General features: G+C 41.1%; 4 protein-coding genes across 5 annotated transcripts; 1 reads left to right on the forward strand and 3 right to left on the reverse strand.

Moving 5' to 3' along the window:
• Positions 1 to 1,332: 1,332 nt before the first annotated feature.
• Positions 1,333 to 1,749, reverse strand: LOC127229564 (histone H2B type 1-H). Its single transcript, XM_051194644.1, has one exon. The coding sequence runs from the start codon at positions 1,743 to 1,745 to the stop codon at positions 1,365 to 1,367; it is 381 nt and encodes a 126-aa protein (XP_051050601.1). The 5' UTR covers positions 1,746 to 1,749; the 3' UTR covers positions 1,333 to 1,364.
• A 290-nt stretch (positions 1,750 to 2,039) lies between these two features.
• Positions 2,040 to 2,441, forward strand: LOC127229572 (histone H2A type 1-B). The gene has a single exon (XM_051194653.1). The coding sequence runs from the start codon at positions 2,049 to 2,051 to the stop codon at positions 2,439 to 2,441; it is 393 nt and encodes a 130-aa protein (XP_051050610.1). The 5' UTR covers positions 2,040 to 2,048.
• Positions 2,442 to 9,380: 6,939 nt separating this feature from the next.
• LOC127229575 (histone H3.1-like) lies at positions 9,381 to 24,851 on the reverse strand. Its single transcript, XM_051194655.1, has 3 exons — positions 24,523 to 24,851; positions 17,436 to 17,442; positions 9,381 to 9,701 (listed from the first exon to the last, which is right to left on the reverse strand). Exons 1-3 carry the CDS (start codon positions 24,849 to 24,851, stop codon positions 9,381 to 9,383), a joined length of 657 nt encoding a protein of 218 aa, XP_051050612.1.
• LOC127229552 (histone H2B type 1-M) lies at positions 19,244 to 21,106 on the reverse strand. Of its 2 annotated transcripts, none has more exons than XM_051194633.1 (2): positions 20,730 to 21,106; positions 19,244 to 19,357 (listed from the first exon to the last, which is right to left on the reverse strand). In XM_051194633.1, the coding sequence occupies exons 1-2, from the start codon at positions 21,104 to 21,106 to the stop codon at positions 19,300 to 19,302; spliced, it is 435 nt and encodes a 144-aa protein (XP_051050590.1). In that variant the 3' UTR covers positions 19,244 to 19,299. The 2 variants fall into 2 exon arrangements, with proteins under 2 accessions (XP_051050590.1, XP_051050589.1); XM_051194632.1 differs by lacking the exon at positions 19,244 to 19,357 and adding an exon at positions 19,543 to 19,651.
• Positions 24,852 to 25,579: the final 728 nt, after the last annotated feature.

A 25,579-nucleotide genomic window follows, 5' to 3' on the forward strand; every position in this document is an offset into this window, starting at 1 on the left:
CTATCATCTTAGACACTTACCTCTGCAACTAAAGTAGCCTTTGTCTAATAGTTTTACATTTTCATTTATCAGTTTGTAATACATGTTTTTAAATGAACTTCAAATTTGGATTTGGTTTTATTACATACCATTATTTGCAAACCTCCAGAGACATGACTCTGAAATTAAATACTTTATTTCAGCCATTTTCTTCTTTGACTTGCATTGTGTTAATTTGCCTTAATTAAAACATTTCTTTTAGATGGTTATTTCTACTAGTTTATTTGAAAGAACACCATTGTTCCTGAAACAAAACAAAACAAATATGCAAACACAGCAGCATATTACCATGAAAACAGCCAAAAGGCACTAGAATATCCTAATCATATAAAGCGCACCAACAAAAGAACTGAGCAAAATAAACTTATTATGGAAGCTGATTCATGTGGATTCCAGGTGCAGATTTTTAAAATGTTTCAATTTTGTTATTGCATATTTAAACTTGAAAGCCTATTTTGATTATTGGAGGTGAGGGTAGAGTAACAGGTAGCAAAAGCCTTCTGATTTTCCCTTTTTAGTCCCTTCCAAGTGTCAGAGACAGAGAAATGTACGGTGAAGCACTGCACAAATGGCGAGGAAACTAACACCATTGCGGAAGTGAGTCCCAATTTCGGATAAAGATTTGGCGCGTGAATTTTAAATTGCCCGCGCAGCGCCTGGATTGGACGTTGAAGGCTACTTTCAGATGGTCAGAAATTCGTTTGCTTAGTTTCACTTTTGGTAAAATAAAGTTCAATAGTAAAACCAAATATGCCTAAATAGCACTGCACTCAAAAGCAAATTTTAAAATTGAGAAGTAGGTGTCATGTGTGCACATACGCTTTCAAAGAACGGGAAAACTTTAGTGTACAAGTCGGTAATGTCTTAATACTACGCACTTAAGAATAACAACTTTCTAAGAAATGTACTTCAGTACTCAGTAGCTTTCAAAAGACCCTTTGGGTTAATACTATTGCCGGATTTGTGTTGTTCAAATCACACAGCCTTGCAGATGGCCCGTCAGCATTCACACAGCATAGCCGACCTGTAGTTACACACTACTTTGCCAGTATGGAGAAATGAAAAGTTGACTTCTCCAGGTTCCCAATACCAACGCTTAAAATTCACTATTTGGGAAATAGTTGCATTTCCAAAAAATCTCCAAGGTGAGTATGGGAAAAAAAAATGGTCCCAAGTTTATGTTCCAAATTTTTGACTTATGCCTTTTATTACCTACCATGCCTAAGAACACTCGGCACAAAGGATTCAGACATGTAACAGCTACTTTAAGGGAAACTGTAGGTGGCTCTGAAAAGAGCCTTTGGGTCAAGAGTGTGGTCAGCGACTCACTTGGAGCTGGTGTACTTGGTGACTGCCTTGGTGCCCTCGGACACGGCGTGCTTGGCCAGCTCCCCGGGCAGCAGCAGGCGCACGGCCGTCTGGATCTCCCGGGACGTGATGGTCGAGCGCTTGTTGTAATGCGCCAGGCGGGAAGCCTCGCCGGCGATGCGCTCGAAGATGTCGTTGACGAACGAGTTCATGATGCCCATGGCCTTGGAGGAGATGCCCGTGTCGGGGTGCACCTGCTTCAGCACCTTGTACACGTACACCGAGTAGCTCTCCTTGCGGCTGCGCTTGCGCTTCTTGCCGTCCTTCTTCTGCGCCTTGGTCACGGCCTTCTTGGAGCCCTTCTTCGGGGCGGGCGCGGACTTCGCGGGATCAGGCATGGTGAAGAACACAATGAAAAAGAGAAGATAGACAGTAACAGTCTGGATGTACTCTCGGCACTGGCTGCTTTTAAAACAAACTTGTGACGGTGCTTATCGCGATTAGCAAACGTCATTCACTTAGTATCCAATCAAAGCAAGGACTTTTCAAAACCACGGTGCCATTGGGTTACATGATACAGTTTTATGTAGCCAATGAAATCGCTCCATTTTCGCGCCTTGCATTGACTATAAACAGCGCCAGTGTGTGCCTCTTTGTGCTGGCTTACTGATTTTTTTTTTTTTCACAGCTCGTTGTGTATCATGTCTGGACGTGGAAAACAGGGTGGCAAGGCTCGCGCCAAGGCCAAGACCCGCTCCTCCCGAGCTGGCTTGCAGTTCCCCGTGGGCCGTGTGCACCGTCTCCTCCGCAAGGGCAACTACTCGGAGCGGGTGGGCGCCGGAGCCCCGGTGTACCTGGCAGCGGTGTTGGAGTACCTGACTGCCGAGATCTTGGAGCTCGCTGGCAATGCCGCCCGCGACAACAAGAAGACGCGCATCATCCCGCGCCACCTTCAGCTGGCCATCCGCAACGACGAGGAGCTCAACAAGCTGCTGGGCCGCGTGACGATCGCGCAGGGCGGTGTCCTGCCCAACATCCAGGCCGTACTGTTGCCCAAGAAGACCGAGAGCCACCACAAGGCCAAAGGAAAGTGAGAGAACTGTATGGAACAATCTTAACAATTCACCAAAGGCTCTTTTCAGAGCCAACTACAAAAACACTGGGAAGAGCTGTGCTAATAGTATTAAGACAAGTTACCTATATTACATTATGCGGCTAAGTAGAAACTTTAAACTCAATCCCAATTTTATTGGTGAGCTAATGAAATGTGAAATGAAGTTTTTGCTAATTGTTGCCCATTCGTCCTGAAACTGGCGAATCAAATGCCACACTCAACTAAGTTGTAATGCAATGTTTAATATAGGAAGTTTGTAGTAGAAATCACGGTGTTCTGTTTCCTATGTAGCATATAAGGGACGAAGTTTGCTAATAGGATGGATTTGTTTCTTTAACCTTAGGCCTGTTTTCAACATTGGTTTTGTTTCTCTTTACATAAGGGTATTTCTGTAAACAATTTACGAAGGCAAGTATTTAATGGGTTGGTAATGAGTTTTGGAAGGTACATGCAAAATCAAACCTGCTGGTGCCACAGACTATAAAGGTTAAAATGAGATTTGGGTTTTGAGATATCCTGTAGTACATAGGTCATGATACAAAGGTTAAAAAAAAAAAAAAAAAATCTCTGTTGTAGAAGGACCAGAATTCAGTGCTTTTATATTTGTCACGAGTTCACAGAAGTTCGTGGGAAGAGCAACTTTAAAAAGAAAAGGTTTAAATAACGATGTCCTAAATTTATATCCAGAGTGTGCATTTTATCTGAAAGTTTATCTGGAAACTTTTTGTGGTATATATATTGGTAGTGGTTATATTACAGAGTCATTTGGGGTGCTTGAGAAATGGCTTAGTGGTTAAGCACAATTGCTGATCTTGCAAGACGACTATACTTTAGTTCCTAGGACCTAACATCAGCTAGGGGTGTGAGGGATGGATAGTATGTGGTGTATCACTCATCCTGTTCTGGCGTTGAGTTGTACACAGAAACACCAAATTACAGGATTTAAAGGGGGGGGGGGTGATGGGAGATGTCATTCTGTAAATATGTTTCTCTTACTGGTTAATGAATAAAACACTCTTGGCCAAGAGGAATGCAAGATAGGTGGGAATAGGGGATAAAGATTCTGGGGATTGATAGAAATGGGTTAATATTTAGGACAGAGCTAGCCAATAAGAAATGCTAGTAACTGGCCAACAGCTTTATATCTAATACAGCCTGGCTGTGTGTTATTGGGCTGATGAGACTGGAATCCAGGCTGTTAGGAATGTGCTTGTAATGGAGTGGGGGGGGGGGGCAGAGAGGAACTAGAATTGAAGGCCTTAGTCTCAGATTGATCTCATAGATTAAGTATGTACTGGCTGTGGAGTTCTGTGCCAAATTCCAGTTGCAAGACATTAACAAACCGAGTGTTGGTGGTACACGCCTTTGATCCTAGCATTTGGGAGGCAGAGGCAGGCAGATCTGAGTTCTAGGGCAGTGTGATCTATAGACCTAGTTCTAGGACAGGCTCCAAAACAATATGGAGGAACTCTGTCTCAAAAAACAAAACAATCAACAACAAAAAAGAAAGAAGTGAATAAAACACATTGTTCCCGTGAAACTTAAGGACTAATGAAGACACCAATCAAAACATTAGACATTCTATTCGATTGCTCAGCCTGCCTTGGGATTCTGAGATCAAGATCTTTTTTGAGTTACACTGTTCAAATGACAAATTTGAAACTCAAAGGAATAAGAAACCGAGCTCTTTCACTTTTTATTGTTAATTTTATTTTTCTTATGAGACTTGGCCTTGTTTAGAGAAAGCAGATCCATGAGCATACCTTCAGAATGCCTATAGAAAAGTGCCAACACTTGGGTTCAAGCGAACCCCATCTTTTACCTGGATTACGGAAAAAGCCATGTGTGTGCTTCCAGCATTCACTCTGGCTCTCAACAAAGTAGACTTCATTAGGGTAGTGGTGTTTTTTCCACTGAAAACCTAAGTGGAGAGAGTGAGACCTTATTGTGCTGCTCCAGTGATGGGATCACAGTGTACTTCCTTACTGCTCTCTCCTGCAGCCCTCAGATCCTTCCTGATTTGTTCCTTGCTTGCCTTTCCGGCTTTGGGTCATCACCCCTGCACACATATGCATATGTTCACTCCCATGTATGTTTGTATTACCCCCCCCCCCCAGTGCTGTCTCACTTCCTGGTATTACATGGTATCCCATCTACCAGTTCTCTACCCACACAGCCCTCACTGCCCTGGAATACAACCATGTCTTTATTAGAGAGAAAAGGTGGAATGGGGGCCTGAAGAGATGGCTCAACATTTGAGCATACTTGTGGCTCTTTCAGATACCCTGGGTTCAGGTCTCATACCCACAGGATGATGCACAACTATTTATTTCAGTTCCTGGAGACCTGATGCTTTATTCTGGCCTATGTAAGCAGCAGGGACACACATCGTACATTTATACTCACATACCATTGAGGAAAACACTCAAACACATATAGCTAAATAAATTAAATAAAAGAGTTAAAAGACAAGTTTTTAAAGTGTTATTTAGGTTCTAAACTGCAATTACAAATAAGCAAAGTGTTTTAAAAAGGTTTTTTTTGTGTGTGTGTGTGTGTGTGTGTGTGTGTGTGTTTGTTTGTGGGGTGATAGGTTTCTTATTTAGCCAGTCTTATACTCAGGTCTGAGGTGCTAAGGAGGCTGACAGGGTGACTGTGAATCTGAGATCAGGCTTGGCCATCTCCTTAATTTTAGGGTAGTATGGACTACAGTGCTATTGTAACTACTACCATCCATTGTCGAATACTGTCTTATACTTTGTTAAGTTGTCTATTAAATACTGGTTTATATTTTAGTGTAAATGCAAAAGCTCTAGAAATTTTTTAAAAAGCTGCATATTTTTCACACTAGAAAATAATTTAAGCAAAAAAAAAAAAAAACTACTTGAACAATTAGTTTGCAAATGTTCATCCTCATACATATAAGTAAAGTGTGTTTAAAAAAATAATTGGTTCCAGTCCAGTCCATGGAAATGTGTCCAAGGAAACGAGGGAACCAGCTCTGTAGTGTGGGAAACTTTCAGTACAGGGTTTGGAGGTTAAATTTGACTGAGCTCACAGCTCATTGCTCAGGTCCAGGCTGTGAAAGTGCACCTTGAACAACAGAGGTTGTTGCTCCAGGCAGTTCAAACAGGAAAACTGATAGGGCTGAGTTCACCCTCAAATCTGGTGCTTTCAGGAACACCGGATACTGTCAATCAGCCCATGGCCACCAGGATATAGTGTAAGACCCTCAGAATGAGGAGTCTTCCAGGTTCGGTCGATACCCCAAGAATTCAATGTCCAGTCCAGTTGCTGCAAAACGCAAGAGGCTTTAATGAACAGGAAACGTTTGCACAAACGGGCTCCTCCAGCACACAGGCTAGGGAGAAGCCCCCTCCCCTGGGCCCAGGTGTTTTTAAAGGCAAACCCACAAGCTTAGGGAGGGGGTGGGATCCTCTGTCCATTGAGTACATGACCCTTGGAGGCCGGATGGTCTCACTATTAGGGTCAGCAGACCTTAGGGCTTCAGGTGTGCTAATTAATCTTGTTTGGGCAAACCAGAGTTACAGCTATCTCTTGACCTTATTTACCACCTGTTGACTCACAGGAAAGGAGGGGCAGTGTGAATTCTTCTTATCTCAGGGCCTTGTGAGAGGAAGCTAGCAAATTCCAAGGAACAGATATTGGTTTCTAGGTTAGTCCATCATTAACATTACTTTTTAGGTCTTTCAATAGAATGACTGTGTGAGGACAGTCTTAGATTTTGGATTGTGGAAATTAGTAGTCTCTAATGTTACGGCTGCAGATGGCTCCATTAGTCACAAGATGTTAATTCAGACATAGAGGTGGGCAAGCAGTTTCAGGGGATTGAAACCAGCCAAACAGAAAACAACCACTCCATGGACCGGAAACATTCCAACCTGTTAGCTTTAGGCCTCTAAGTGTACATTAACTCAATTCTGGTCAATCAGTTTTTGAAGTCTTTTGAAGAATTTCCAGGAATTCCTTTGACAGATCCTAACTTAGAAGTTAATGAAAACATATTTGAGGAGATTAAAAAAAAAAGAGCATTGTTATTTTACTTGTATTCTATAGAGTATTGTGCACAGTAGTTACAGAAGAATGACCATCCTCAAAGATTTTATTCAAACTTCACAAAAGCATTTGGATATTTCTTTGAAAATATTGATGAAAGCCAGTTGAATAGAAAATATTGGAGGAAAAACGAAATTTGCAGTATGATGAAATTCATAAAGTTTAAATTTAATATAGTCAAAATAGAATTATCAGTATTGACCCTAGTTATATTTAAGTAAAATTAACTTACATGTGAAAAAATGACCTTAAACTGGACAGATTCACCAAATGATGTAGGTAGCTAATTCACTGATTGATGATTTTATGAAAAATTCGTAAGAGAATAATAAAGATATTAAGATGGCGTTTTAAAATTTTAAATTAAAGGAAACTATTTGAACCGTAGTCACTGTAGAGTAGGGTCACAAGGTAATTCACAGCACTGTAGGAGCCTTACAAAGTGTGCACTGACCGCGAGAGCACCTTAGCAGCTGCCTGAGGACGGGGTAACGGGTCGTTAGGGGGCTGCTTGCATTTCAGTATTTTGCACAACCTCGGTGTGTTGCTTGCGCTCAATTCTTCAAACTTAAGACTGGATGAGGAGTTAGTTCCATTAGAAAGCACAGGCAGACAAGGAAACAAAGGCGCTTTTTTTTTTTTTTTTTTTTTTTTTTTTTAAGCCTTCCCCTCCCCCACGGCGGCGGGCGCAACTTCCCGCCTCCTCCCTCAGGTCCTCAGTTCGGTCCGCAGCCTGCTGTATAAATACCGGTGTTCAGCTGCAGTGTCAGCGTTTCAGCTCTCCACCATCTAGTGTCTAGTCATGTCTGGTCGCGGCAAAGGTGGCAAAGGCCTGGGCAAAGGAGGCGCTAAGCGCCACCGCAAGGTCCTCCGCGACAACATCCAGGGCATCACCAAGCCCGCCATCCGCCGCCTGGCTCGCCGTGGCGGAGTCAAGCGCATCTCCGGCCTCATCTACGAGGAGACTCGCGGGGTGCTGAAGGTGTTCCTGGAGAACGTGATCCGTGACGCCGTCACCTACACGGAGCACGCCAAGCGCAAGACCGTCACCGCCATGGACGTGGTCTACGCGCTCAAGCGCCAGGGCCGCACGCTCTACGGCTTCGGCGGCTAAACTTGCAACTCAGACTTGCAGTTTTCTAATCTAAAGGCCCTTTTCAGGGCCACCACATTTTCTCAAAAGAGCTGACTCTTGAATATTCCAGATATGTTAATGCCTAGAGACGAAGATACTGTTGCTGCTTCCAATTGCAATGTGGTTGTGTCTGTCCTTAATTTGCATGCCAGTTTATAACGCTGTCATGGCAATGCCAGACACCTATTATAGCCTATTAACATTTAATTTTCCTAACCTTTCATCTGCATTCTTTGACTTTTAGAAGTCGTTTCTAAGTCTTCATGTTATGATCTGCCCGTATGTACATCAGTTTGCATACATTTATTTGCTACATTCCACGTATGAAAGAAGGGGTTTTCAGCATATCTTGCTCTCTTCTGACTCCCTCGTCCACGTGCACAGACATACTTATGCATAAACTAATTTAAAATATTAATTCAAATCACATAGCAAAGGTAGAAAATGTAGCAAGGACATTTTTATTTGCCAGTTTATATATTTTTTTGAGATAGGGGTCTCACATAGCCGCAGCTGGCCTTGAACTCAACTTGCAGCCAAAACTGGCTTTGAACTCTTGGCTGATGGTTCTGATTTCATCTCAGGAATATATGGATTACACCAACACCTCTGGCTTATTTTTCTTATTACTGCATCATCAGGCTTCTTCATTGGCAATGAAGACAAGGGTCCCAGTTTGGGCAAAGTGGAAGGCAGCTCTTAACATCTTTATTTAAGTTGGCAGATAAACAGACCTGGTACTTTTCAGAAGAGACTATATCCAGAATTTACAAAGAACTGCAGGAATGAAATACCAGAAAAACGACACTGCCAAGCAGCAAATAAACTGAATAGGTAGAAAACAACAATAAACCAAAACAAACAAAAGGCAAATGACCAGTAACTATTTTTAAGTGTTGAATATTTCAAGACACCAGTGATATAAAAATTAAAATTACTTTGGATGCTACTTCAGTCAGGACAGCAATCATTAACAAATGAATGGTGAGGACATGGAAGAAACCCCAATTCACTATTGGTGAAGGTGCAAATAAATATAGCCGCCATGGAAACCATTTTGGTGATCTCTCAAGGAAAAAAAGAAAATATGATGAAGCTATTTCATACCTGAGATACACTCAGAGAACTCCATACATACCATAGAAATACTTATACCCTGATGTTCATTGCTACTCCATTTACTACAGCAAAGAGATGGAATCAACAACCTACTTGCATACGGCAGAGGAATCAATGAAACATTTGTATATAAGTAACTGATCTTATTCACCTCTAAAAAGAAATGAAGCTACTAAAAGATGGAATAAGATGGAATTATATTGTATATTAAGGACACATAACCTCAGAAAACCCCTTCTTTCATACGTGGAATGTAGCAAATAAATGTATGCAAACTGATGTACATACGGGCAGATCATAACATGAAGACTTAGAAACGACTTCTAAAAGTCAAAGAATGCAGATGAAAGGTTAGGAAAATTAAATGTTAATAGGCTATAATAGGTGTCTGGCATTGCCATGACAGCGTTATAAACTGGCATGCAAATTAAGGACAGACACAACCACATTGCAATTGGAAGCAGCAACAGTATCTTCGTCTCTAGGCATTAACATATCTGGAATATTCAAGAGTCAGCTCTTTTGAGAAAATGTGGTGGCCCTGAAAAGGGCCTTTAGATTAGAAAACTGCAAGTCTGAGTTGCAAGTTTAGCCGCCGAAGCCGTAGAGCGTGCGGCCCTGGCGCTTGAGCGCGTAGACCACGTCCATGGCGGTGACGGTCTTGCGCTTGGCGTGCTCCGTGTAGGTGACGGCGTCACGGATCACGTTCTCCAGGAACACCTTCAGCACCCCGCGAGTCTCCTCGTAGATGAGGCCGGAGATGCGCTTGACTCCGCCACGGCGAGCCAGGCGGCGGATGGCGGGCTTGGTGATGCCCTGGATGTTGTCGCGGAGGACCTTGCGGTGGCGCTTAGCGCCTCCTTTGCCCAGGCCTTTGCCACCTTTGCCGCGACCAGACATGACTAGACACTAGATGGTGGAGAGCTGAAACGCTGACACTGCAGCTGAACACCGGTATTTATACAGCAGGCTGCGGACCGAACTGAGGACCTGAGGGAGGAGGCGGGAAGTTGCGCCCGCCGCCGTGGGGGAGGGGAAGGCTTAAAAAAAAAAAAAAAAAAAAAAAAAAAAAAAAAGGCGCCTTTGTTTCCTTGTCTGCCTGTGCTTTCTAATGGAACTAACTCCTCATCCAGTCTTAAGTTTGAAGAATTGAGCGCAAGCAACACACCGAGGTTGTGCAAAATACTGAAATGCAAGCAGCCCCCTAACGACCCGTTACCCCGTCCTCAGGCAGCTGCTAAGGTGCTCTCGCGGTCAGTGCACACTTTGTAAGGCTCCTACAGTGCTGTGAATTACCTTGTGACCCTACTCTACAGTGACTACGGTTCATATAGTTTCCTTTCGTTGAAAATTTTTAATGGTTATGTGTTCTTTAAGAATTAATAGAAAAATTTCTACCAATTACACGGAAATCCATGAATTATATTTTTTAAAAAATCATATATGTTTTCTCTATTCAGACTACCATTAACAATGACTAAAATCCTCTCTTTAATTGATCAATATTTCTTGGAAAAGGGAATCTACAGTGAAACAGTTTTAACTGGTGTGAAGAAAAAAAGTTTATGTGTAATTAATAGTCCATGATAACTACTTTGGGCATACAGTTTTAGAAAGCTCATAAGCTCACACTTAAAAAAAAAAACATGTTGATGAAATCTTTTCATCTTATAAAATAAATACTTCTGGCCATAATCTAAAGTTCAAATGCTTTAACTGAGAGGATGGGTATTGTTGACCAAAATAAAAAAAACTAAAATTAGAAAGATAACTTCCATCAAAATATGTATGACATCGTTTATTCTGAAGCAAAATATGACTGGCCATGGTCCCAGAAATACAGATTTAGGCTTCCCCAAATTCCTGTTCAAGGAAGTTGCTATTTCTTGAATCTAATACACTCATTTTTCTTTATATTAAGAGAATTAAGAAAATCATATTTGAAGGCATTTAGTAAACATATTCGTGTGTATGTGAGTTCATTGTCAGTTCCAACATAAATCCTTTTTCCCAACTCTTCAAAAAGAAGTCCATATTCCATAAATGAGCTCAACCTGAATTATAGCATTTCTGGCAATTATCTCAAAGCCAGCATTCCTCAGGAAATTGCGAAAATGCTTTCCATCTTCCAAAAGGAGTCATTTTCCTTTCCTTTGGCAGAAAGGACCTATGACTACCTCTGGTTGCATATCTCATCCTGTGCTGGGTTCTTGGCTCCCTCAATAGCAGAAGTGCATGTTATACATTTCAAAGTTCACACTAGCATTGCAGCCTTTGTCATATCCTCCTCTACCCTAACTCCTCACAGCTCAGGGACTTCTCTCTGCATTAGCTAATCATTCTTCTTATAACCCGGATAGTTTCACTGGTCTCTCTCTCTCTCTCTCTCTCTCTCTCTCTCTCTCTCTCTCTGTCTCTCGCTCTCTCTCCCTCCCCCCATATTCTTTCTCTGCCTGTGCTGTTGTTTGTATCTCTGACTATGTCAATATCTCCACTATTCTCGGCTCTCCCCTGCTTCTCTAATATTGTCCATATTCAGTTTACATCCTTCCCTCTCTCTCAGATGCCTCTGGTGGTTCCTTTCATATCTATAGTTAAAATCTTAACCATATCATGGAGAAGTCACATCAGCAGCTTCTTTACTGTGTTCCTTCACATACAGTCATCTGATCCTTGCACTGTTTGGAACAGCCTATCACACCTAGATGTTAGCTGACTGTATTCTTAGCCCTTTGGTGAGAAACTAGGGTTTTATTAAGTTAATGTATTGCAGAATGTTATTTCATATGTTAGTCCTAGGAGGCCCAACACAGTGCTGGGCAAGGAATGGCTATTGAGGAGATTAAACATAGCCCAAGAGAAACTGTAATTAGTCTCTGATCTGCAACATCCACATGCCTGGAGTTCTATCCATCCAATCAATCTTTGCAGACAGAACTCTTTTCCAAAATTCTTGCTCAAAAATGTTAAGGTTTTTAATTAACATTACGTTGTCCCCCAAAGGCTTCTAAAAACTTTAGTATATGCAGTATTTCCTGATGTATGTGTTCTGGATAAATAAAAACTTAGGATAATGAGGTTATGTGGGTTTTATGTTTTCTTGTGAGTTAGAACCAAAAGGCTTCAATGGAGGGCTCTGTCTCTAAACTACACCTACAGCCCAAACATTTTTAAAATCAGTTTTTAATGCTCAGAAAGTACTTTCAGTGTAAATGCCTGAGTCTGATTCATCAACTGGCCATTTGGTCAGATTTATTGATTTCTTTATAGCATAAAAAATAAATATTATCACTATTATGGTAACTTTATGATCAAGTAGGAAAATTGTTGCATTTTGTATTGTATCCATTAAAATGTTTAAATTTGCAATAAGATTTCTTACTTTATTATGTGTATTTAAGTGTTTACATACAGGTATGTTTTTGTGCTCCTCCTGTGTGCCTGGTATCTAAACTGGTCAGAAGAGCATGTTGGGTCCTCTGGCACAGGGGTAATGAATGGATGGTTCTGAGCCACTGTTGGGAAATTTAAGTACTTGTCACTTACAGCTTTCTTCTCCCCACCCAGATGTAGAACTTCCATGCAAACAAGGTTGAGCAAACAAGGTTGTTTTCAAAACTTTCCAGTACACAGTGCTGTGCCTTGACCCCAGGTGTGGGTGGTGCATGACTTCCTCCTATGTTTAGCCTATCCCCTGGCTTGAGTATATAAGCCCATTATTTTCTGTAATAAACAGTGGTGGCAGCAGCTTCTTCTTAACTTCTCATGGTGGTCTGTTAAGTGTTTCAATCCCGATACCCTCTGCGATCCTCAGTCCCTTGCCATGCAGGCGTGGCAAGTCACCTTTAATTGCTAAACTATCTCTTTAGCTCCTTTAGACATTGTGATTTCTGCTAAGTTTAAAGAAAAACATCTAAAATTATTTTAACATTTTTTTTACCATATTGTATTTTTTCATTTATTAATCAGAGATTTACATCATGGAGATGTCAAGAAGTAGTTAATATATCTTCATTCATCTTAAAGGTCACACATGAACAATACTGATGACGGATGATTCTATCAACAAAAAGTTGAGCAAAGCTCCACAGTGCCTGCAGAAGCAGAGACAATGCTGAAACAGAAGAATTGATGTAATAGGATTGATATTATAAAAGGTTTACTAATGGATTTGCTTTGAGACAAAATGGCTATATCTTTATTTATTGTTTGTTTGTCAAAACAAGTTGTCATGTAGGTAAGCTGTTTTTGAGGTAGCCATGTAGTCATGGGTGACTTAGAATTCCTGGTTCTTTTACTAGCTCTAAATGAGTAGTATCTTTATGTAGCTATTCTCTTGATTTTAGTCTTGAAGTACTGATATAGAAGAGATTCAAAGTAATAGAATGATATTATAAAGGATTTGTTAATAATAGATTTGTTTAGGAGACATTAAGTCACACAAGGTAGGATTTAACTAAGGGAGTATTACTCTCCAAATACCCTAAAAATAAGCAGTGCCCTAACTAGGTCCCTTAGAGAGATGCAACATTTAGGATTCTAGGAGATAACTCTTTATTCACTAGGATTGACTGGCCCTTAGGCTCCATTTCCATAACAACAACAGTGGTTTACAACAGCCATTAGGTCCATCCCCATATCAAAGAACTGGACTCTAAGCAGTGCCACAAAGGCCCCTGCCCCTCTTCACTTCTTGAGAAAAGTATCATTCTGCCAAGTGAGCAAGATGACCCCAGGTAACCACTATTTTATAAAGAACAACACTGTTGAACTTAAAACAATTCTCTTGAAATGTCTTTGCTCAGTAAATTTCCCAACTGCCTGAGGGGCCAGAAATACAGATTTGTCTTTGAATTGCTCAAAGTGTAATCTGGAACTGAGACCCCAAAGATTCAAGAATGACAGCATTTGTGGAAAAGAGACGTTCAAGGTGTATGTAAGCTAGTGAAATCTTTTCAAGGCCAGTTCCTCATTGAGAAACAGCCAGAGCTGGACACAGTGATTAAAGAGCCTTTACCTTTATTAATGTCCAGGTTGATTCTTCACTGGGAGGGCACATTACTTCTATAACAGTACTCTTCCAAGCATTGTAGATCAGAGCAGAGAGAAAGGTTGGTTGCTTAACTGCTCTGCCATGTGTGGAGTGTGGCTTAATATAGGCCTTCTTGCTAATGTGCATAGCCCCAGCTTTCTTGGCCTTGTTACTGGGCAAGCTAAAGTTTTCTGTACAGCTCTTGGTCTCATTAATAAAAAAAAAAAATTTAACAGCTCTAGGATAATTGTATTAACTTTTTTTTAGGTGAAATTAAGCCTTCTGTAACAAATATTCAAAGACTCATGGAATATATATATATATATATTTGAAATATATATATATTTGAAATAGAATTAGACAACAAAGGTGTGGGTATGAACTAATGGGAAACTCCAGCCAGGACTTTCTGTTCACAATCTTTTCTGCTTCTCAGTCTGGAGTTTCCTTTCCCCAGGTGTACCACAGGGCCAGGGTCTCCTATAAGACAAACTGGTCTTTCTGGACAGTTATTACTCAGAAAGGTATGCGGATGTTAGAGTAGTGTTTCTGGTTTTAAGTTTGTTCAGTATAGAGGTAATCCTGTTTCTGTCACATAAGGTATTCTCACTTCCGTGCTTTCCTAGAGTAGAAAAGGATCAGGAGACTTCCCCTGGGGTTAGCAATAGACTGCTTTTAAAACTCCATTTCCTTCATGTCCTCAACACATGAAAGTACCTCAGTTTGATGAATTCCAAGATCAATAAAAAGCCAATTTCTGGAGCTAGAATAAACCATCTCTTTATTCCTTTGAAATTAGATCTGTTCCTTTTGTAGACAGATGAGAACTGTTGAGTCCAAAAGCACCATCACTACTCCATACTGATAAGCAATTCCAAGAAGTATATCCTCCTTATTGCCCATTCTATTCTTTAAGTACTGGCTGATCACTGAATTTTGTCTTCTATAGATCAACTGACACTATAACCAGGTAGAAATGTCTTTACTCAGGGTTTTCTAGAGAAACAGAACTTATAGATTACATATATGTGCAAGCCATTCTAATAAATAAATCCTTATTCCATATGAAAAAGCTTACAGGCTGTGGTCCAGTTAGACCAACAATGGTTGTCTACTACCAATGAAAAGTAAAAGAGTTGTTCAGTCCATGACTGACTCCAATGACAGTGAAGGAATGAATAGCCTAGCTGTTAGTATTCAGGCATTTGTATTTGCCTGTCCTTTGGGTTCTGATAGGATACGCCCTCAGCTGAAGACACTAAGAGCACCACCTGTGCACATTCACTACTTTCCCTTTTAAAAGGGCCCCGTCCACCTCCCATATTCCCCCCTTTTCTCTGCCTCTCTGCCCCCCCCCCGCCTTTCTTTTCTCTTCCACCACTCCTGTTCCCAGAGGCCAGTCTTCTCTTGCCTTCCTCCCTTTCTCATTCACTTTCCCCCAATTAAAAGACCCAAGCTCTGTGGCAAGGTGTTTTTACCTTAGCAAGCTTCCTTCTTCCATGTCCTTTACATCGGCTGTCAGTGGAAGGTGCAGCCCTGGTTAAAAGTGAATCTTCTCATCTCAAAAGATCTGGACTAATGGTGTATCTTCCTGTCTCAAAGATACAGTGCAGAAATGGATCTTCCCAACTCAAAGGATTTAATAAGAAAAAATTTACTCACAGGTGTGCTCAGCTGTGCAAAATCCCCCATTCCAAGCATTTCCAGCCCAGATTGGAGAAAATCATACCTGTGAGGGAGCCAGACACACTGAGAACAGTGAAATGTAGATACAGTTGATTCAATTAATACAGAGCATGGACCCTTTAAATATTTACATTTAGTGGACTGCAATGTTTTCTGATGAAACAAGAGTCACATAGCCCACAATTATGAAGATACAAATGAGTACCCACCTGTCTGGTACCCTCAGACTTTCCTTTGATTACCTAAAAGATTGAATTTTAGGACAACGGTCAAAAAAAAAAAAAAAAAAAAAACCTTATAGAAAGGCTAGAGCTTGGGCCAGGGTTGGAGAGATGTCTGAGTGGTTAAGAGCATCGGGTTTGGTTCCCAGTATTGGGTAATTGTCTCAGGTTATGAGGGACTGAGTCAGGCTTTACCAGCCAAAGAGTTGTTTGGCCCTAGCCTGGGCCTTCTGCTCCATCTGGGAATCAAAAAACAACCCACCTCGATCCCAGTTAAATTACACACAAAGTGGCTGTAATGTCCTGGGAACTACCCATGTTTATACTTGTATTTATATACACCTGTCACCCTGTCTCTCTAAATGCAGTCAACCTTCTTCCCCCCAAAATCTGAGGCCTTCCTGTCCCAATAAAGCAACATCGGCCTGTTGAGATTGATTCTGTCTGCCTCTCTGCTTCATTTTTTTTATTTTTTTATTTTTTTCCTTTACAACGTGACCCATATGGCAGTTCGCAACTGTCTGTAGCTATATTGCTAGGGGATCTGATGGTATTTTCTGGCCTATCTGGGCAAAAGGTATTCATATGGTGCACAGACACAGATGTAGACAAAATACCCACACACCTAAAAAAATAAAATGATAAAAGGAAAAAAATTTAAAAGGTAATAGCCTGTCATCTTCTAACATTTTGATTTTATGTTAACAAAGTCCTTTATTTCTTAGTCCTTGTGTCTCTCAATTCATTAAATCTATTGAGTTGCAGTAGCCAAGCATTGTGGGATAACAATAGCTCACATCCTCTGCTCTATTATGTCCCCATCACCTTCTACTCTTAATCATATATAGCATACAAACTCTTTATAATGCTCATTAATATTTTCTAGTTTTATTTAAAAGCAAAGACATTTTCCAGAGTTCTTGGAGATACTCTTTTTTTTAAGACCCCACCCACACAACAAAGGTGTCCATTTTCCACGAGCCCTTTCTGTCTTAACTGAGCTTATATAGTGCAATGAGATGTCTCAGGATGGGAGCTGCTATCTATTACAAACAGTCAAACACAGAGTCTGGGTTGTTGACTGAATGGAAGACAGCCACCTCTTATATTCTGTGGTGATATAATATTCTGAAAATATCTCTTACATTCGAAGAGAATGGAATGTTCGAAGAGAATGGAATGTTTGTTGTGTCTCACAACCAGAGTTAATAATACACCTAGAAGTTAAGAGTGTTAGCCTAGCCTAGCCTGCATTTAAGAGAACAATATATAGCCAATGCATAGCTGCAACCTTAAGTTACATACACTTCCATGCCCCTGACACAGATAATGCCTGTGCATCATTTGCTGAAAGTATCAAATACAAAAGTAGAAAGCAATTTTCTAAAATCTACCATGCATGTTAAAAGTGACAATTATGGATACTAGTTTGTAAGCAATATTGTTTGTTGTCTGGTTCATTTGTAGCCAGTGATATATTCCTTGTAAAACTCTGGTAAAGATTTCTGTTAAACACTGGTTCTCAACCCTCCTAATACTGCACCCATTTAATGCAGTTTCTCACACTGAGGTGACACCCCAACCATAAAATTATGTCATTGTTACTTCATAACTGAAACTTTGCTACTGTTATGAATTGTAAATATCAGATATTGAAGTTGTCTGATATGTGACCCCCAGGAGGTTGCAACCCGTGGTTGAAACCAATGCTCTAAAGGCAATGTGATGCTTTCCATGCTGTTCAATAAATACAGAGTGAAGCCCTTTATTAGCCACAGACACCATTCACACATATAGCTCATACAACAAACACACACAGAGAAAGATTAGCAAGACAGCCTTCAGTTAGGCAGTTTCAGACTCATACTCATTCACACAGACACTAAGACAGAACAGACAAATGACACAGGGAACATGAAATAGACAATTAAAATTTGGACTTGCTCTTGGTTAAGTGACTCCAGGGGGAAATGTTTTTATTTCTTTCCTTAATGTGACACCAGTGCATTATTGGTGACTCAGAATTAATCACTAATGTATTTAATGAGCACAATATTCTACCTAGTTTCTTCTGTAAACTGCTGAACTCCTAGCACTTATAGCCCTAAGGTAGGGTGGGGCAATAGGATGAGCTACAGTGGACGTTTGTACTGTTGTACTGTTGTACCACTCTACCAGTTTGAACACAAGTGTGCCTTTCTCAAAAGTCTCTGGAGTCTTTGAGTGGTTGGCAACACACACCTTTAATCCTAGCACTTTGAAGACAGAAGCAAGGAGATCTTTGAATTCAAGGCCAGCCTGGTCTACAAGGGTGAGTTCTGGGGGATTCCTGCCATCCATACAAAAGAATAAAAGACTCTTATAAGGCCCCTTGCATAAGAATTAGCTGGTTCCCCTAAGGCTGTTCCTGGGAAGGAATAGAAAGCAGCCCAAACACAAAAGCATTGTGTCCTTAGAAGGTGAACCTTTCTAACAGATGTTAGAAAGTACTTTATGTTACTTTTGTTTCTCCTATGATGAAAAAGTGCCCTCAGGGGCAAAATCAAAACAAACAAACAAAATACTATCTGGGCAGTGGTGTTGCATGCCTTTAATCCTAGAACTCAGGAAGTAGAGGTAAGTTGAGGAAGCTTGATTTGTGAGTTTGAGGCCAGACTGGTCTAGAGAGCAAGTTCCATAACAGCCAGGTGACACACTCTCCCCACCCCCAACCACCACCCTCTCTGTCTCTGTCTCTCTCTGTCTCTCTCTTTCACACACACACACACACACACACACACACACACACACACACACACACACAAACAAACACCCTAGTACCCTAGTACTTCAGTTATGGGAAGCTCACTGATGGAGGGGAAAAGCCCAATAGGAAATTACACCTGACAGCAGCTTCCTCAGCTGGTTCCTGCTTTATGCTGTGAGAAAGTATGTAATAGTATTCTCTCCACTGTTGTTATAAAGTCTTGCATTCTGTCAGTGACTTCCTGAAGTTCATCTGCCTGCCTCAGCAATGCATCTCAATTGATTGCTGCTGGATGCTTCGAGATCCCATTTGATGAGGTTTTACTATCTACCTGCTGCTTTTCTATTTATTATATTTATTTGCTTTTGACTTGCTATATACTTAATAAATTGACTCATTCAAAACTGGAATTATTGTCAGAAATCCTCTGGACTGTAATAAATGTCAGAGGACGTTTACCCTCTCACAGAATTCAGGCTGAAATTTTACCTCTAAATGCATGGTATCTGGACCCAGTGGACACATCTACAACCACAGCATGCAGAAGGCTGAGGAAGGAGAATGCTTGTGAGTTTCAAGCAAATCTGACTACAAAGCAAACCCCCAAAAAAAAAAAAAAAAAAAAAAAAAAAAAAAAAAGACTAAACAACTCAATGATAGAAATTTTATTTAAATTTGACAGTTTGAGGTATTTCACCTTGTAATGTATTCAAATTTTCTTTTCAGGGATTGTATAATTATTTTGGAGGATAGTTCATAACTCAAGTTTTTTTCCATTCACACAAGACAGGATGTAATTTATGACTTCAGTGTAGTTCTTTCTCATTTAATTTCCTCAACTTTAAAAGAAGGAAGACAATAAAATTTGTTCCACGGGATACTACAGAAATTAAAGATAATAAACAAACTGGTTAGAGAGGCATATTAAGGTCTTATTATACAACAGCTAAAATGCATTTTGAGCATCTGGGCACTAATATTGATGTTTGTGCTGGTTCGTTTTTGTCTACTTGACACAAGATAGCATCATAGAAAGGAAGAGGGACCCTCAGTTGAAAAAACTACCTTTGTCAGATTGACCTGTAGATAATTCTCTGGAACATTTTCTCAATTAATGACTGATGTGGTTGAGTCAAGCTTACAGGCAGTAGTACCATCCCTGGGTAGGGTGGTCCTGGGAGGTAGAAGAAAAACATCTGGATGAGTCTGCCTCTGCTACATACTACTTGAATTCCTGCCCTGACTTTCTTCAGTGATGGACTAAATAGGAAAGGACTTGTAAACCAAACCCTTTCCTCCTCAGGTTGCTTTTGGTCATGGTGTTTACAACACAAAACAAACTATGACAATATGCAATTATCTACCCTTATGTGACCATTCTATTGCACTTACTAGCCAACTGAGAGGACTTAGAAATCATTTTCATATTTCGTGAAATTCCTATTATACTTTGATGGACCTATACCTTACCTAGTATTTTATTATTCAGAAACAAAACAAAAACACCCTTGTAAGCAGAATCCCAAAACTAATATAAAAATGGAAATGACATTAAGACCCAATGAGGTTTTCTCCTTTAATTCCATTTTGGAACATCAAAATCACACCAATAAACTTTTATATGCATAGTTAAAAATCAGATCACAGCAAGCAGTGGTAAAACAGAAGACAATTTTAAAACAAGCAACCTAAAGTCACCTGGCAGGCCTATGGGGGAGGGGGAGGGGAAGGAAAAACAGGGCTGTGTAAAGCCAAACCTAGTTGGCTCTACAGGCCTATAATCCCAGCTACCCAATATGAGGAAGACGGAAAATTTGAGGCAAGCGGTTAGTGAAATCAAAAGCAGGAAGAGACCTGGCGCACAAAAACCTAAAAGAAATCTGCAAGGGAGACGTAGTCGTTATGGTGCACTTGAACCAAAGCAAACTTACAAGTACATTCCTATAAAACTTCTAACGCAACGGATTGTGATTTCCCAGTTTGAAATAAAGATGGGATCCAGTCTCAAAGACATAGGTAGGGGACATAATTCTTAGGGCTGGGAAAGTTGACGCGGGTACTTAAAATGCCTACTGGGGACTGACAGGCTCACTTAACTGTCTGCATTGGTTGTGGAATGTTCTGGCTTCAAAAATTTGAAAAAGCTGAAAACAGACCATTGTAAATATGGAAGCTTGGTGTAGAAGCCCTTCCAAAAGAACTGTTTGGGTGGCTCTAAAAAGAGCCTTTGGGTCAACAGGTCGGCGGCTCACTTGGAGCTGGTGTACTTGGTGACGGCCTTGGTGCCCTCGGACACGGCGTGCTTGGCCAGCTCCCCGGGCAGCAGCAGGCGCACGGCCGTCTGGATCTCCCGGGACGTGATGGTCGAGCGCTTGTTGTAATGCGCCAGGCGGGAAGCCTCGCCCGCGATGCGCTCGAAGATGTCGTTGACGAACGAGTTCATGATGCCCATGGCCTTGGAGGAGATGCCCGTGTCGGGGTGCACCTGCTTCAGCACCTTGTACACGTACACCGAGTAGCTCTCCTTGCGGCTGCGCTTGCGCTTCTTGCCGTCCTTCTTCTGCGCCTTGGTCACGGCCTTCTTGGAGCCCTTCTTCGGGGCTGGCGCAGACTTTGTGGGCTCAGGCATGTTAAAAGATTCTAAATTACTTAAAGAACAAGCAGCCAGGGTAACAAGCCACAGGAACACCGTCCTTTTATAGATTTCCGTATGCAAATAGGGAGAAAAGTTTGACATGTACTCATTGGTTAGTTAGAAGTTAGTTTTACCCAATCAGAATGTACATTTTTCAAACCTGTACTTCTATTGGTTAACATGAAACTAGAGTTTTAGCCAATGCCACGTCTTCTTTTTTAGCGCCACTGACCAAAAATAAAAATTGAAGTGCTCTTCCGCTTCGGCAGTTAAATTGTACACCTTTTAATTTGAAACGTCAGGATGCGGCAAACAAGGCGGTAAGGCGCGCGCCAGGGCCAAGACCCGTTCCGCAGTTCCCCGTGGGCCGTGTGCACCGTCTCCTCAGCAAGGGTAACTTCTCGGAGCGGGTGGGCTCCGGCGTCCCGGTGTACCTGGCGGCCGAGCTGGCTTATCAGAATAGTTTCAAAGTGAGCTTTACTTCCATTTTTGCTCCATTGAGTTATTGAAGTTGTCTGGAAGCCAACAGGAAACTTGGCTTAGTTTTGGTGGTAAAGTTAAAAAATTATAGGCTTAATATGACAAGTACCTTACTAAAATCAGCTCTGTTGGGCTCCCAGTCTAGAGTGGTAGGAGGCCTCAGTGCTATTTTGTACTCTCCCGCTTTTTGTTCCTAGAGAATCACATCTAAGTAACAGATTCCTGCAACCTTTTATTTTTGTTCGAATAAAATTCGGCAAGTACAGAGCCAGGATCCTTAAACAGTGGTAGTTAACACATTGGAGTTCAATCTCATGAGCCCACCTGGAAGGAAAAATTCCCACAATTTGTCCTCAGCCTTTCACATATGCATGCCCCACCCATAAAATAATTGTAGCTAAGAATATATGTAAAGAAAGTAAGCAGTATTAGCTTAGCTCTGTTTTTTAATTAACCCCTGGCTCTGTCTCTGTTTACTCAGTGGAACTGGAGTTACAGGTAGGGAGAAGTTGGCTATCAACATTTCCATTGAGAAACACAACATAAATTTTCAGGAGTGATGAAGTGTTTGTATATATGATTGTGATTCTGTAATCCAAAATTGAAATTTCACAAGCCAGGTATAGGGTGCCTCATACCTGTCAACATCATTGTTATTTGAGGCGGTGGGATTGCTGAGTTTGAAAAAGCCGAAAGCTGAGGAAGTAGGATTGCTGTTTGAGGTGGGTCCATAATGTAATACAAATTTATAAAATAATGTTTCTACCTTCATTTTCCTGTTTTGGATATTTCTAGTTAATCATCGTACCTTGTTGTCTTATGTTACTGGCTCTCTCACAAACTATGAGTAACATTGCTGCCCATGGGTGCCCCACACGTCTAATGCCAGTGTTCAGGAAGCAGAAACAGGCAGATCTCTTGTGAATTCCAGACCAAAGCTAGACAGTAAGACCTCATCTCAAAAAAATGAAACGACAAAAGAAAAAAGAATTGCTACAAGCAAATGAGTTGTGTTTACTTTATATAGTTAACAGTCACACACACACACACACACACACACACACACACACACACACACAAAGAAGGCCAGAGATGGTTCCTAAATGAGACTGCAGTAATAACGATGATATTGGTACCCCAAAGTACTAATAAGCAGACAACCTGTGTTCAGGAAAAATTTAATTTCTTCCTAAAGCAAAATGCCAATTGGAGAACAGTGGGGTCAAAAACCCTTGATATTGCCCATATTAGCATATAAGTAATCTGGTTGTTGGAAAGGAAATTTATACCTTGTGACAATTATGCTGTCTCAGAAAGTTCAAGCACAATGAAGGTTATTTTACCTCCTTAGATTCTAATTATTCTTTCAGAAACAATTCAATTCACCCTTAGGTGCAGTAAGTAGTGTCTGAGCTACAGAAAATTTAGTGAGGAGAAACACAAAAGTGAATAAGTAACGTAAGGAGGGTGGGGAAGAAGGGTTTAAAAGACTAAAATGTATGGAAGGTAATATTTGCTAGGGAGGTTAAAGGAAATTATCAACAAAGGGTAATATGAGTAAGTACAGCTTCTTGGCTGATATGAACAAGGCAAATTAGGATGTTTGGTATTGATAATAAGGCAAAAGCTACAAGAGATAGCCCTCTCCTTTAATTTTAAATATTTTTCATATACTATTTAATTCTAGATCATTATGTCTGTGTGACATTTACCCTCTCTATAACACTCTTCATCTAACTTCAATATTTCTTGTAGGAAAACAAAAAGAAAAACTAAATACATATCCTATCTTAGACCCATCACTCAGCAGCTCAACTCTTTACTGATCCTTGTCTTAATAAATAACATTAGTGTCTACCTAAGAATGGGGCATCTGCTGGGCCCATACCTGCAGGCAAGTGGATCTCTGAGTTGGAGGTCAGCCTGGTCTGCAAAGTGAGTTCCGGGACAACCAGAGCTGTTACACAGAGAAACCCCATCTTGAAGAAAAAAGAGAATGTGGCATCTATCACCTAGTATTCATTTATATACTGAGTATTTATCAATGCAAGCTTGAAGTAAACAAAACTATGTGTGAGCCTTCTAGAGTTTCTAATAGAGGGCTTGGTGTTGCTGTGTGCAAGAAAAGAACGTTTTGCTTACTGTACAGTTGAACAGGTGGCTCAGCCTGGATCCAAAGACAAACTCTCCATCTGCAGTAGGCCCCACAGGCCTTCCTTCCAAAATACTCATCTTCCTTTCCAGAAAACTTTCATGGAGAGGGACTTTATTTTGCTTTATGGATTCATACCAATATCAAAGCACCTTTCTCAGAAAACTGAAACCTAAAGTAGAAGTTGTGAGAGTTTAACCACAAACCTCTAGAACTAGTTGCTGGGGACCCAATGTCCAGTTCTGATCCCAGAGCATTAGATACAAAAGCGGTGCAGACATGCAGAGTAAACACACTTTTCAGCCTACCAAAACTTGCTAATCCCTAGCATGAATAACACGGACAGGGAGGGGAAAGTGTTACCAAACGACCTTAAGTTTTCCGTATACCTAAAATGAAGATGGCCTTGGACTCGATAGCTTCAATACCTAAGTCAGATTAGTTTCAAAGCAACAAATTGGCCAAATATATTCAAGCACTACACCCAAAACAAATACTAGTAAAAGTTTGTTAAGACATGATGAAATACGTGTTGGTATTTGGGAAGCCTGACAAAAAAAGGTTAAGAACTAATTTTGCACACCAGGCACTTGTTGCTTGGTTAGGATGTGAGCTATCGGTAAAAGTAAACAGCTCTTCCGTGTAGATATGGGTGGCTCTGAAAAGAGCCTTTGAATAATATCACTGAACACCAACTTAAGCCCTCTCCCCGCGAATGCGACGGGCCAGCTGGATGTCCTTGGGCATGATGGTGACTCGCTTGGCGTGAATGGCGCACAGATTGGTGTCCTCAAACAGACCCACGAGGTAGGCTTCACAAGCCTCCTGCAGAGCCATGACTGCCGAGCTCTGGAAGCGCAGGTCGGTCTTGAAGTCCTGTGCGATCTCGCGCACCAGGCGCTGGAACGGCAACTTGCGGATCAGCAGCTCGGTGGACTTCTGGTAGCGACGGATCTCGCGCAGGGCCACGGTGCCGGGCCGGTAGCGGTGGGGCTTCTTCACGCCGCCGGTGGCCGGGGCGCTCTTGCGAGCAGCCTTGGTGGCAAGCTGCTTGCGCGGGGCCTTGCCGCCGGTGGACTTGCGAGCGGTCTGCTTGGTACGAGCCATAACTAGAAAACGCGAGCTTGGAAAGAAAAGTGTGCGAACGAGACGCCCGCGGACCAGTATTTATACAGGCGGACGGATTCTGATTGGTCAAAATGGCTGCAGGAAAAATTTCATTGGTTGGCGAGTCCTTTTGTTTTCTGCAGTCTGTTTGAGCAGACTAATGAAAAGACAATCTGACCGGATATTAGTGCAAATCAATGTAATTTTTTTTTTTTAAAAAAAAAACCGTATTTAGACTCTCCTTTCTGTTTCAGATTATATGAAAAGGCGATGTATTAGGTAGTGACTTTTAAAAAACGACTTTAAATGATTAGCACTTTGGATACAATTTGTAAATTTCAATTTGCAGAGTGAAGGAGGTAGGATAGTGCGTGGATGTGTTTGTGATTCCATTAAATATTTTGAGTCTTAGATGGTTTTGATGTTGGCAAATGGCAGGTGACATGTCAGTTATGACCATAAATCATCTGAGGAATGTTTATAGTGATTAGTTGTTTCCCAATAAAGGAGGAACTGAGTGTTTTGAGTTGAAATGAACACTTAACATTGAACGTCTTACGATGACATTAGTTAACATTTTTGCTCAATGTATTGGCAACAGATACTTTCAGTGATCTGAGTAAAGGATGGAGCAATACATTGGACAAATCTCAATGCACATAACAGTTATGCAGTGTTCAGTTCTCTTGGAGAAAGGGTGAGTGGCTCTGAAAAGAGCCTTTGTCTTT

This window comes from Phodopus roborovskii, unplaced genomic scaffold (genome assembly GCF_943737965.1).
Source record: "Phodopus roborovskii unplaced genomic scaffold, PHOROB, whole genome shotgun sequence".
NCBI classification, from domain to species: domain Eukaryota; kingdom Metazoa; phylum Chordata; class Mammalia; order Rodentia; family Cricetidae; genus Phodopus; species Phodopus roborovskii.